The 13,159-nt window shown below is 38.4% G+C and overlaps 2 protein-coding genes across 8 annotated transcripts in view; one reads left to right on the top strand and one right to left on the bottom strand.

The window, feature by feature from the left end:
* LOC121890697 (chemokine-like protein TAFA-2) overlaps positions 1-13,159 on the top strand; it is a 74,786-nt gene that overhangs the window by 55,614 nt on the left and 6,013 nt on the right. For all 7 annotated transcript variants that reach the window (XR_006093882.1, XM_042403189.1, XM_042403192.1 and 4 more), the window contains 3 exons: positions 4,931-5,086; positions 9,577-9,701; positions 10,323-10,380. Coding sequence is in view for 6 of the 7 variants with exons in the window: in XM_042403189.1 (XP_042259123.1) it covers positions 4,931-5,086; positions 9,577-9,701; positions 10,323-10,352 (311 nt within the window). In the remaining variant the exon portion in view is untranslated. The remainder of the gene's footprint in view (positions 1-4,930; positions 5,087-9,576; positions 9,702-10,322; positions 10,381-13,159) is intronic.
* Positions 1-13,159, bottom strand: part of LOC121890696 — a 100,059-nt gene that overhangs the window by 47,028 nt on the left and 39,872 nt on the right. The gene's annotated exons all lie outside the window — the stretch shown is intronic.

The raw sequence follows: 13,159 nt of genomic DNA on the forward strand, positions 1-13,159 counted from the left end.
CTTTAGTCACATTTTTACTCTTAAAATGAGAGATAATTACACTTGTTTTCAGGCAGTGTTATGTGGATTTCTGTTTCCAACAGAGTGTTGTTATGCCCAAAACCACAAGAAAAATCTTTGAGTTACTTCAGTTGCACTGGAAGCAAAAAAACTCATGGTACCCCCAGATTTTATTCTTCTGTTTGAAGAACAAAAAGGAATATAAACCTTTATATAAGATGAAAGACACTTCTCAGGATGGATTGGAGAATAGAACTAGGGCTGGGCAATATATCGATATTATATTGATATCGTCCTAGATTTTGGATATTGTAATATTGTGATATGGCATAAGTGTTGTCTTCTCCTGGTTTTAAAGGCTGCATTACGGTAAAGTGATGTAATTTTCTGAACTTACCAGACTGTTCTAGTGGTTCTATTATTTGTCTTTACCCACTTAGTCATTATATCCACATTATTGATGATTATTTATCAAAAATCTCATTGTGTTAATATTTTAAGAAAAGCACCTATAGTCATCCCTAAAATATTGTCTTGATATCGAGGTTTTTGGTCAAAAATGTTGTGATATTTGATTTTGTCCACATCACCCAGCCCTAGTTAGAACTGCAAAAGAGGAAAATTCATTTTCGTGATTTAGAAAACAGATAATCAAACTAGGTTAGTGATTGTACAAAAAGAAATCTGTCATACAAAAGCAAAACCAACTTGTTGATGGTCTAGCGACTACCAGAGGCTGTCTGGTGTGTGTCTGTGGGAAGTGCCAGTAAATAGTCGCAGCCATGTTGTTTTGATTGGTTACATTAATGTTACTGTTCGTCAGACCTGAATATCTAGTGAGGTGAGATTTGAAATTAAGAGCATGCCTTCTCGCTTCAACATTAACAGCTTCTGCTCATTTCGCCTGGATTTCTGAAGTTACAGTAATATTTCTACACATGCTTATAAGTTGACAGAAAGATGGTATTGGTTTTTATTTCTGCGATAGAAGTTAACTGTAAATGTTTTGGGGTGAAGTTACTTGTTAGTTTAGTTTTGTTACTAGTTTAAAAAAAAACCCATCAAAAAACTTGTTGCCCTGAGTTTCAATTTGAAACTGATTGATCTGAGTTAAAAGTACAGGTCACACTTTCTTTCTACCACAAACTACTCACAATTTCTGGCTCAATGTCCTCCACCTAAAACTTTTTTATGCACTGATACAAATGTTTGGGGCATTTTGCCTTTGTTAGATAGAGACAGTTAAGATACAGACAGGAAACACGGGGAAATAAAGAGAGAAAGACAAAAAATGTTTCCAGCCAGAATCAAATCAGGGAGGTTGCAGTTGTACAGGATACACCTTAACCACTAAGCCATCAGGACACCCGTGTATCGTCATATTTAAATTTCGTGGCGTCATGCTTGCCTTACAAAACTTTGAAAGACACAAACCTACAAAACACAACCGCAGCAGCAGCAGAAGCAGCAGCAGCAGCTGCAGGGATCCTCTCCGTTACAGCAGTGCGCTGCAGGTTTAAAGCGGACTTTGGGTTTGCAGGACAGACAGATTCCTGAGTGAAATGCTTCCCTCTGTATCTGCTTGCAGGGAAAGCTAAGTAGGCATCCAAGTAGAACTCCAAATCCAGTCGGAAACACTACAGCCTCTCAGTGTGAAGCACGTCCTTTAGAGAGATACTGGCAGCACTTCTCTTACAAACATCTAAGCAGCTCGGCTTACTGTGTGTTTGTCTTTCATGTCTTCCTTGTTTGGGGCAGAGCGTGAGTAAGCATTCCGCTACTTTTGGGCAACTACCTGCATTTTTTTTTTTTTTATTGATGTAAGATGAAGGACAGAGGGGGATTGTTAGAGCAGACATGCTATCAAAAATTGAGTGCATAGTAAAAAACGAACTTCCCTCTCTTCTTTCTTTTTTTAATTTTTTATATTTGACTTTTTGTCCTTTTCTACCTGCTGTTTGCTTATATATTCTGGTGTTTGATGCTATCTGAAAATCCTGCAGTATATTTCTTAGGGGTAGAAAAACATGTGGTGTAAGAAATATTAGATTCCCAGCTAATTTTAATGTAAATGTCATGTTTTCTGAGCTCTATAGCTCAACTATACAATTAAAAAATTGACATCCCAGTAATGCTCAACAGTTGCTGAACATCTTTGTCAGTTTTAATATCCTTCAGTCTCATCAGAGCTGCTGATTCTGTCACTGTCCTCCAATATAAGACACAGTGAAACTGTAAGTGACTACACTTCAGTATGGACAGTTAGGCCCAGTTTCACGCAGTCATTTCAGATTTACTGTTTACCGCAGCAGCAGTGAGTATTTCTGCAGGACACCTCATGAAAATGTCACATGCAATTAACAGAGAAAGGAGCAGTTCGGGCTCTAAATAATTCAGACAATGGAGCGTGATCTGGAAATTGGCTCCAAATACTGCAGCGCTGCACTTTCCCCTTCACATATCTGAATTTTTCTTAAGGGCTGCTGCTTGTTGTGTGGAATATGGAGTGGTATCAGTTCCATTCATTACCATATCACACTTGTGCTATTATTTATTTAAAAGGTGCTGTTTTTGTCATTTTCAAAAACACTGATGGGGATAAAAATAATGTTGTTAATGATGTTTATAATGCCAGATCCTGATTGGCTTAAGGAGCTACTAACAAAATTGAATCAGTCTGGTTTCAGTGGAAAGCTTCAGTGGTCCCTTGATAGTCCAACAGGGGCACTCCACCAATTTTACAAATGAATCTCAAGCCCCTGTCAGACATGCACCCCTTTATGTGAGCTGATGGCAATTTAACATCTTGGTCACATGTCATGTCACGGCAGTGTGGCTTTATGTAACGCAAATTTTGCAGAGAGAGAGGGAAATGTTTGTCTTATGCCTTCTAACATCACTGTAATAAATGTAATATCTCAATCATAATTTCTTATGCACAAAAGTGGTTTAATAAACTAGGAAAGAGTGTGAAAATTTGAAGGCAATTTGAAGGCACTGAGGAGAATGATCTTCTCGTGTCAGATCAGTGTGTAAAAAATATTTTCCCTCCACACTGCAACTGGAGCAGAAGAGGTTTAAAAACCCTCTAACAACCATAGTAATAATCAGACCAGAATACCCTCTCTATATTTTACATTTTCATTCATGTCAACTGTCGAATAAATGAATATCCAGCGAAACACAAATAAGAATTAAAGAGTAGCAACTTAACATTCAATGTGCATGTCAGACTATAAAACATGCAGTAGAATTCACTCTAATAATGTTAAATGATAAAGTTGACAGTAGCGGCGTGGCATGCACCCCTCGTGCTCACAATATTATTAAAGTTTTAACATAAAAATACATTTTAAAATCCATCAGTGATGCAGACTGTAAAAGGACAAAAAAAACTTCTTCCCTGCTATCACAACATTTTTAACTCTGCTCTCTGTTTCATGTTCCCTCTCGTGCATCAGGTGCCAAATATGGTGCGAGCATCGTCTCTTTCAGTAAATGTCCTGTCATGTCTGAATGAAGCCGTAAGGAACATTAACATAAAAGTCAACAATGTCTGAATGACAGAAAGGCATCACTTTAACAAATAGATGAAGACAGCGATTTGTCAGCTAAGCATGTGAAAACAGTTGTATGATGTCTTTTGTGGCTCTGAAGGGAGCTCTCTAAAGTCTGATGTCATCAGGTTTCTCTTGGATTGAGTTTGTGGAGTTTTCTTGTAAAAAAACAACTTATGTTCACATTCAGTGTTTCTTATCAAAACTCACTGTGTGTGTCCTTGAGGCCTTAGAAACATCCCTCCTTTATATCCATGTTTACTTTCTAGAAGTCCTCTTCTTTACCAAATTTAAAGGTGCACCGCTACACTTCTTTGCATGTGAATGACACCAACTGGCGATCAGCAGAATAGCTTGAAATGATCAGCAAGAGTGTGTATCATGTGTAAGAACATGGCTCCATACCACTACTAGCGGGCAAAAACTCCCCAGGGTACCTTTAAGACTCCAAATTTGTAATTGAGAACGTGTTACAAACTGGAGGTGTGGGGTTTTAAAGAGCCTTTATGGAGTTGCATTATGGGAATTGGTTTCCATTGCTGTTGGAGCATGACTCATACTGTTTGAGAGGTTTTACATCCTGATACCGGGGGAATTCTGAGGGCAACACTAAATACTTTTGGGACACTCTATATGATATGTTTAGCACTTCTCAGCCTGTAAACACTGTTGTACAATGTCTTCTGTGGCTCTTGAGGAGCTTTGTCAAGTCTGAGAAAATAACCCTGGTTATGTCATAGTGATGTCAACAAAGCTACATTGGCCTGGGCTTGGAGACTATGAATTTGTAAAAGAAAGCCTGCATTACAAAGTGGAGGTGTGGAATTTGGACATTTACTGTAACAGGGAACATCTAACAAAAATATTCTATTGGTTGTATTATGGGAAATGTAGGATCCAGCATCTTTTGAGCTTGACGCATACTAAAAGTCAGGATATGCTGGCCTGTGCTGCTTCAATTTTGATCCATTTCTCCTTTCAAAATGTGTCTTTTGTGAGTCCCTCAACTTTAAGGAAGCAAAAATGATATCATTGAATACCCCTTTCATTTCTAACCATGAAAATGTTCAAATTTAAAGATAAAGAAAACCAGTATTCACCATCAAAAACTTTTAGCCTCCCAAACAAAATTTTATCCACTGTTATTATTCTACAATAAAAGAGCACTTTTAAGAAAATTGGTAGTCTGCTCCCTTTGGTAATGTCTTCATTATTGAGACAGATGAAAGGGATACAATGCAGGTATTATAGACCCAAGAGAGTTATTCTTATGGGACTCAATCCAAGGCCAGAAGTGATGAGGGTAATAACTATTGCACCACCACTGGATTGAATCCACACTGATTGTTCCATCTTTCCTGTCATCTCTCCAGCGGCACACCATGTCCGAACAGGCACCTGTGAGGTGGTGGCGTTGCATCGCTGCTGCAACAAGAACAAAATCGAGGAGAGGTCACAAACTGTGAAGTGCTCCTGCTTTCCCGGGCAAGTGGCCGGCACCACCAGAGCTGCCCCGTCATGTGTAGATGGTATGTTCCAGCAAATGAATATTTCATAGGATATCTACTGTCTCTCTCTCTTTTTTTTTTTTGCTGATACTTCTTTCCACAAATCTTGAGGATCTCATTTTTGCTGAGATCATCATCAGTGTTTTAGCACACACTTCCTCACTTTAGTGTAATTACTTCTAGAGGATGCTGTCAGGGGGCAACATATCATAAGAGTACTATGGAAAAATGTCACAGTTTGTTGTCTTATCAGATTAGAGAACAAGACCAAACAAAAGAGCCACATCAAGAAGCTGAGCAAGCTTGAAATTGATGATCAAAATGCTTGTCATTGAACTCACAAAACTGACAAAGCTGATCCTGTTCTTCAATATATAACGTCCTAACTTGACACGCCAGATGGTTTGTCACACAGAACCATCTGAGAAGTCGTCCTCAGAATCTGTTTGGAAAAGGGCAGGCACTTTCAAAAAATACTTGGCAGGTGATTGGATGAACCATCTGTCTATCATCGTCTTACCTTGTGAGGCAGCTGGATTTGCGAGAATCCTCAAAGGACACTGATTGGTCTGAACCACCGGTGGTTCACAAGCGCATAACTAGAAGCCTGACAAGATGGATTCTCGCATGATCTTCCAGAATGATGTATCTGCAGAGTTTGACGCCGGACGGATGTTTTTACATTCATCTGCTGAAAGTGGAAAGTTTCTCTGGGTTAACTGATTTTAAAGGGCGGGCCTACAAGCATGATTTGTGACATCACAAATAGTTTGGGGGGCAGTCCTGGTACAATATTCAATTTACACAAGTGTGATGTGGAAACTTGAAGCCTTCAGGGAACAAACACTGAGAATAGACTTTACAGTGAAGTAGGAGACATCTTGTGTCCAGCAGTTAAACCTCTGAAATTAACAGTATTTGCATATTTATAGATTCTGAAATTTGTAATGAGGTAGAGGGAGTAGATTTTAAGGATTTTAAAGTGGTAATTATAATTTTTTTGTGGGAAAAAACCTTATCAGACACATCATTGTTCTAAGTAGAGTATTTTTATATATCATGTCTGGAGGGGATCTTTAAACTATATGTTCTAAATTTTGGCATATTCCAAATCTCATTAGCCCATTTTTGTTTAAACAGACGAAAAATAAAATCTTGATCTAACTGAATGAAACCAATATGAAGTTTCTTCTTTCAAAAAGTAGTAGTAATAGTAGTAGTAATAGTAGTAGTGGTTGTAGTTGTAAAAGTAGAAGACATGTTTTTAATGTTACTGTAGTAATAGTATCAGTACTAAGTAATTAAAGTACAGTAAATACTCTTATCCTTATGATAGCAATATTGTTGTTAGTACTTTTCTCACTTTTTGGTCAACATTACCACACATATATTAGTCAGCTGATTGACATTATAAACCGTATTAGCCTGACATAATCTTGCTAAATTTGACTGTGCACACTGTCTGTTAAATCTACAAGCATTACAAAGAGGCTCTTGAAGGTTTTTTTAATCACCTGTGAATGAATGTGTAGCTGTCCACTGCAGACTGTAAAGTCAATCACCCAGAGGGTTTCTTAGCATGCTAATGTGTCAGACCCCCGACTCGGCAGAAGTGGTTGCTTCACTTTTCTTCTGAGAAGCGCAGGTTTCTGGCTAAACTCTGGACCCAATCGTGTTTGACCTATTCCTTGACATTTTAGTATTGACATTTTCTGCAAATTAGAGCTGTGAGCCGCTGGCCTCAGTTTAAAGCTCCACGGGTGATCTCAGAAAAAATGATCAGCACTTAACCTTTTAATTATTCTTTCTTCTACAACCAGGGATTACCTTTAGCTCCACTCTGTGTGAGACAATCTCCTCTTTATATGAAGATAAATGAAGCTCAAGACATCTGAGAAAACTTGAATAGATTTGAATGTGTAATTCAGAAGAGGTAGCCCCAGAAAATACCTGTAGATTTTATTGAATGAAGTTTCTAAAAAAAAAAAAAAAAAGTGCTCTGATCAAATAATGACTTTTGACCTAAACACACATTTGAGTTGGACCCCAGACATTGAGATAAAAGTAAGAAAAACTTAAAGGGCTCCCAACCTAGTTCTTATGCTTGCATATATAATGAAGGGAAACTGTATCATAAAACTACATCATCACAAATAGAAAAAACTGGTATGCATTGGCTAAGCCTTTGTTTTCCTTTAAAGGGAAGTAGCCTATTGATGCCCTCAGTATCTCCACCTGTCACATGACAGATCGCCTTGCAGGTCGAAGCTGTCCCTAAAGAGTCTAATGTACACTGAGTGTTCAAACTATTTGAACCACATTTGCTTCTGATTACTCAAACTTGAATTACATTACCACTCTGTGTGAGGTACAACAGGCTTAAATATGGGAGAGAAAGTTATACTGAGCATCAATATCAATGTAAAATCAACACATCCTTGTCTGTAAAAGTACTGTAAGGTGACATGTGACAGAGCTACCAGGTTTGGACTCTTATTCTGCTCTTAAAGAGGCACTGCTAAACAAAATTAGCAGTGTACTTTCATAAAGTTAGGAGACTTGCAAAGACAAATTTTTCCCTAGTCTCCAACCCCAAACCAAGGTTACCCCAACGCTTAACTCCAGAACCTCCTGAAGACATTATTCAACTGTTTTTTACAGGCTAAGTGCTCCCTGAGATGAGTAAACTGATGTGTAAAATTGGGGGAGTACCCTAACAGTAAAATTACAACTTACTATCCACTGTACAGTTTGAGTTAGCTAGGTTCCCCATCCTTGCTAAAAATATATGCTTTGGTCAAACTGAAATGAAGTATCAATGTGTGTTCAAGCAACCATTACTGATCATTTATGAATATGAGTTCAAGGTCAAAGCAAAAGATTTGCAGGCAGCTTTAACACCTACAATCAAAATAAATGAATAAAAACTCTGATCCATTTTTTGCTTCCAGATGTTTCCAGTCTTTGCTGCCTTCATGTTTTTAAAGCATCATTAACTGTGAAGTGAAATGTACCCCATGTCCTCAATGTATGTTTTGGTATCAATATCCCCATTTCATTTCACGAGAAACCTTTGTGGCTTTTTAATAGCTGGTGTTGCACAACCACCATCTGCCTGTCGTTGACCTGATGCACTTTTTACACCGTACTGCTGCCATAACCATGGCTGTGTGATACAAATTGATTCCCTTATGTTGTAGCGTATCCATTCTATGCAATTTACTCTAGTGGGGCTCCAGTGTTATGTGTGGATTATAATAACCATCCTCTTCATTAGGAAGAACACTAATGCTGGTGGAGGGGGATGTGGAATGTAGATAATGACCTTTGTAATATGACAAATTTAAATGATGTCTTGTACAATGGAGTAGCATAAGCTTAATGCTCTCTTTTATGGAGGCAAATGAGGCAGTGTTCTTGCTGCAGCTGAAGGTTTTCCCCTCACATGGAGTTGCATCTTTTTTCAGTTCTTATCTTGAACACGTGGATATCTACAGTATGTATGACAAGGATCCTGAGACTTGTGTGTTTGAATACTCGGAATGCATTACATTTCTCTTACATCACTTACCTGAGATAGCTGTCAAGATATGACAAGACATGATAAGAGGCAACTATGATGATTGGATTGGTACTTGAGAAGACGTCTCATTTTAGGCTCATACTGTCACGGAAATGCTGTTCTAAAATAAATAAAAGGTCATTCTAAAAAATGTAAATTTGTGCAGAAGTTTGGATTTAAGCAGCAAGCAGCTGCAGACAGTGTAAACAAAGATATTTCCTTCTGTTTGCTCTTTGACAGTTGTAGAAGTATTCAGATGGTTTACTTAAAGCTGCAATTTTTATATTAACAATGGACCAAATGACTCTATGGAGCATTTTGTCATCTTTCAGCTCATTGCTTTGGCTTTACAGCCCACAACTGTTTTGATTTAGTCTCACCACTCTCATAGTGTCATTTTAAACTGCAACAGGCAGCTGCAAAAAAGCTCTAAAAACCCATTGTAGACAGCAGACAGCCAAGTTAGTGACTAGCTGGTGGCCATAGTAGGGCATTTAGCAGTTAAAGTTACAGATATTTTTGTGGAGAGCAAAACACAACTAAAAGAAGAGTTAATATTAGATCAGATGGCCAGAAACAAAATGAAAGCTAATGTTCCGTGTCTGCTAGGCACCACAGCTTGCTGCTCTGCCTCCAAGTGACCAAAAAAATCTATTTATGCAGTTTTATGTAAGTAAGATTTAACAACAGGCTTAACAGTCTAATAATTATTGTAAAGGAAGTGCAAGGCTGGTTTTTACACAATTGAATGAGTGATACCGGCCATGCTGCTAAACCAAACTTTCAAACTAGCACACTATCAACAATATCAACTAATAAGATGATAATAATATGTAATAATATGTGAGTGCTGTGTTGATGCTGCTGCCCGTAAGTGGCCAAAAAAATCAATGCAGGTTTAAGTACAGTACTTGAGTAGTGCTGTTTGACCTCCATGTCTCTCTTTTAGCCTCGATAGTGGAGCAGAAGTGGTGGTGTCAGATGCATCCGTGCCTTGACGGGGAGGAATGCAAAGTTCTTCCTGATCTGAAGGGCTGGAGCTGTGCTACAGGGAACAAGATCAAAACTACTAAGGTAAGTTTAAGAAACAAACAAGTCTCTTTAATGATACTATATTCAAACCTGTTGAATCTGACCTAACGCTCTTAGGCTGAACTATTCAAGGTCAACAAGTCGGGGCTTCTATTACTGGTATCAGCAATGGCTTTACGTAAAAACAGCTAATGTTTGCAGTCGGTGCCCGGACCCCCAGGGGCCTGTAATCAATGGGCTGCCATGTCTCCTTAGCACTTTCAAGCCACTTTGAGCACCCAAACTGGCCAATTACTCACTCCAATTACCTGCTTTTAACGTAGTAACACGATGCCCGTATCCTTCACTGTGTTATGACGACCCATAGACTTCAGTTCTGCCTCTCTCCATGTACTTAATTATTTAAACTGCCCGCACCACACCTGCCTGGAGCCAGGAGCCTGGAGCCTGGGGCTATTGATTCATGGACTTGTCGGGACCTCAAAATGGGATATATATATATTTTCTTTTCTTTAAGTGATCCAGGGTTCTGAAACAAGCCCGAATGTCTGATGGTGTCTGGAAATAGATTTTGGTAATTATCAGGTCTTGATAAGAGTTTGATCTTGAAGTATGAAAGCTAAACATCTTTTGTTGTCTTCTTTCACATGGACACCTATAAAGATTTCTGCGGACAGAGACCAGCTTTGGTAATGTCAAGATACTTCACAGCAGAGTCCAGGTGATTCTTTTTTTGATTTGATTTTTTTTGTTTTGTTTTAATGTTGACATATTTCAAACATTTACTTGCCTTTAATCATTGTGGTAATAACTTCCAATGGATTCCCAACAGGGATCAATAAGGTGTCTTACTTTATTGTACAAAAATAAAGTTGATTTATGATTTATAGAGTCATTTCATATACCGTCACCGTTTCGGTGCATGCAGTCGTATGAGGAATACGCTCTGTGACCTGATCAATATCTGTCAAAATAGTTTGACAATCCACTTACTCTGAAGTGCGGAACAATAATTCTAGAGTGCGAGTTCCACCCGGAACATTCTGGCAGCGCATCACTAGCATGCTCATGGGTATGTTAGCCTAGCAAAGGTAACATTAGCCTGGTTACCCCGGTTACCCTTTAATGTTGCTGCCGTCAGAATGACAATGAGAGACCCATAACACTGACCGAGTGCAACGCTATTATTAAAATATCTCCGCAGTGAAACGATACCGTGTCTCCCTGTCCCCCTCCCCTCTCTGTGACGGTCGGCTTTTCACTGTGCCTTTGAGTGAAGTTGTTCAGAACAATGAAAAATGTAGTTAAAAAGTAGTTAAAAAGTATTGCAGTAAAAGTAGTGGTTTGGTCGCTCTGACTGATATATTATTATATATGACATCATTAGATTATTAATACTGAAGCATCAGTGTTTATGCAGCATGTTGCTGTTGTAGCTGCTGGAGGTGGAGCTAGTTTGAACTACTTTATATACAGTTAGACCATAAATCAGCATAAAGAAACTGTCAGCAGATGTCCTGACAGGCAAGAAACATAAAGGTTGTTTTGCTTTTTCCACTGCAGCACAACTTAACTGTTTTGGTAACAGTTACGGTCAATGAGCCATTATTGGATGTTTACATTTTTTAAAATGAGAGACCAAAATGTTATTTTGTACCTTTCTTTTTTTTCCTGCTGCACCGAACCATGACCCCAAAACCGAGGTACATACTGAACCATGAACTTGGTGTACCATTACACCCCTAATATTTGAACTATAACAGTGTGTTCAGACAGAACACAAAGCCTTGTGTTACTTGCGCCAGTTGGACCACTAGACCATTTGTATTTATTCACCCCAAATAGCCAAAATACATCACTGTATATTAGCTGTAAGCTAGCTAGTAACAGCAGGCACCGACTTTGTCTGAGGAGGGTATCTTTGTGTTTGTGGTCAGTTCAGCCTCTGACTGAACTGAAAATTCACTAGGAACTCTGATTCTTTCTGTCATTTCCCTCTAGTCTCTCTCCTCTTTGTACAAGTACAGAGTACAGAAGTACATTTATAAAACTCTGTCATACGCCCAAATTTTTTGCTCATTTTTAACTTGGCAGACACGTATTTGCATCTTTGCATTTACTTTGTATGTAATCGCACCGTGCTAAAAATTCGCTTTGCATTTGGTCTGAACACACCATAACAGTTAGGGCAAATGGTATTATTAACCACATTTTCCCATAGTGTAACTACACTGGAGATAGAGAGAGGAGTGAAAAGAGGTGCACAATCCAAAAAGACAACAACCTGTTCAAAGCATCACCATTACCCAACGGATTTATCTCGCACACCTTTGAACTCAGCTGGAGAAACAAGTTTCTTAAGTTTCAAATCTTTCTGCAGGCTGCTTGAAGCAGCAGGGGGTCACGCTTTCTTCACCTCTTCTGAGCTTTTGGGAAAACAGCACATACATGAACCTGGAACTTCCAGCTATACTGACCTCTATCGCTCTGTGTCATAAATGCATTCATGCAGACTGGAAACACCTTAAGAATTTAAAATGTAAACAAAGCAGTGACTGGCTACTATGAAGCCTTGGACCCAGTAGCAAATACAGTTTTTCAGTTTGGAGCAGATCTCTGAATGATGAATAGCGTCTGACATGCAAAGATGTTGATCTGTAGCCTTAAAATTTGCACATTTGCAGCCCCAAATGGCAGCAAGAGGAGATGGTTTAAATTGTGTCTTATGGATGTGTAAACATAGAAATCCTTGAAGGTGACATCAGCACACCGCATACAGTCTGTGATGCTTTATACCAGAGGAATGAGGGAGAATAAAGAGGAGCACTCACTACAGTTTACAACACTGTTTTTACTGCTCTCTTAATTTTAAATTTCACAATTTAATTTGGGCACATTAGAAAGTGTGTAGTGTGCTTTGGGTTTGTATAAAAATGAGACAATTCCTGTGAGAATTGGTACAGTCTATGTATTTATTTCAGTCCATTCATCTCTCAATGTGGCTTCCTGCTACAGTCTTTTTTGAAACTACCACTGCGGGGGGCGCCAGAGTCAGACATTTTTAAATTTTATACAAATTTTATACAATTTTATACATAGTGTCATACGCCAAGAAAAAAAATTCACACGAGTATCTCATCCAATCAATTAAATTGTTTTGATGAAACCAATTTTTTCAATTAATTTTAGATGGTAGGTATAGGGTTGGGGTTTGAGAGCATTTCATCAATTCCACTTAGTGAATCCGAATCCTATCAAATCCCTTATTAAATTGGATTTGGTTAAGCTGTTAATATTTTTCAAGTAACAAAAGTTATAATTTACTAAAACTCAAAGTCTAATCACCTTTCTCAGCTGAGAGAGCAGAAACACCATAGTTTTTAGAGGCAGCCTAATTATGACACCTTATTTCCACAAGCTACAGTACATGATCCAAACACTGGATGTCCCAATGTAGAATTATTAAGTTGATAAACTTAAATTACTGCTATGATATTCAG

Source organism: Thunnus maccoyii, chromosome 23 (genome assembly GCF_910596095.1).
Source record: "Thunnus maccoyii chromosome 23, fThuMac1.1, whole genome shotgun sequence".
NCBI classification, from domain to species: domain Eukaryota; kingdom Metazoa; phylum Chordata; class Actinopteri; order Scombriformes; family Scombridae; genus Thunnus; species Thunnus maccoyii.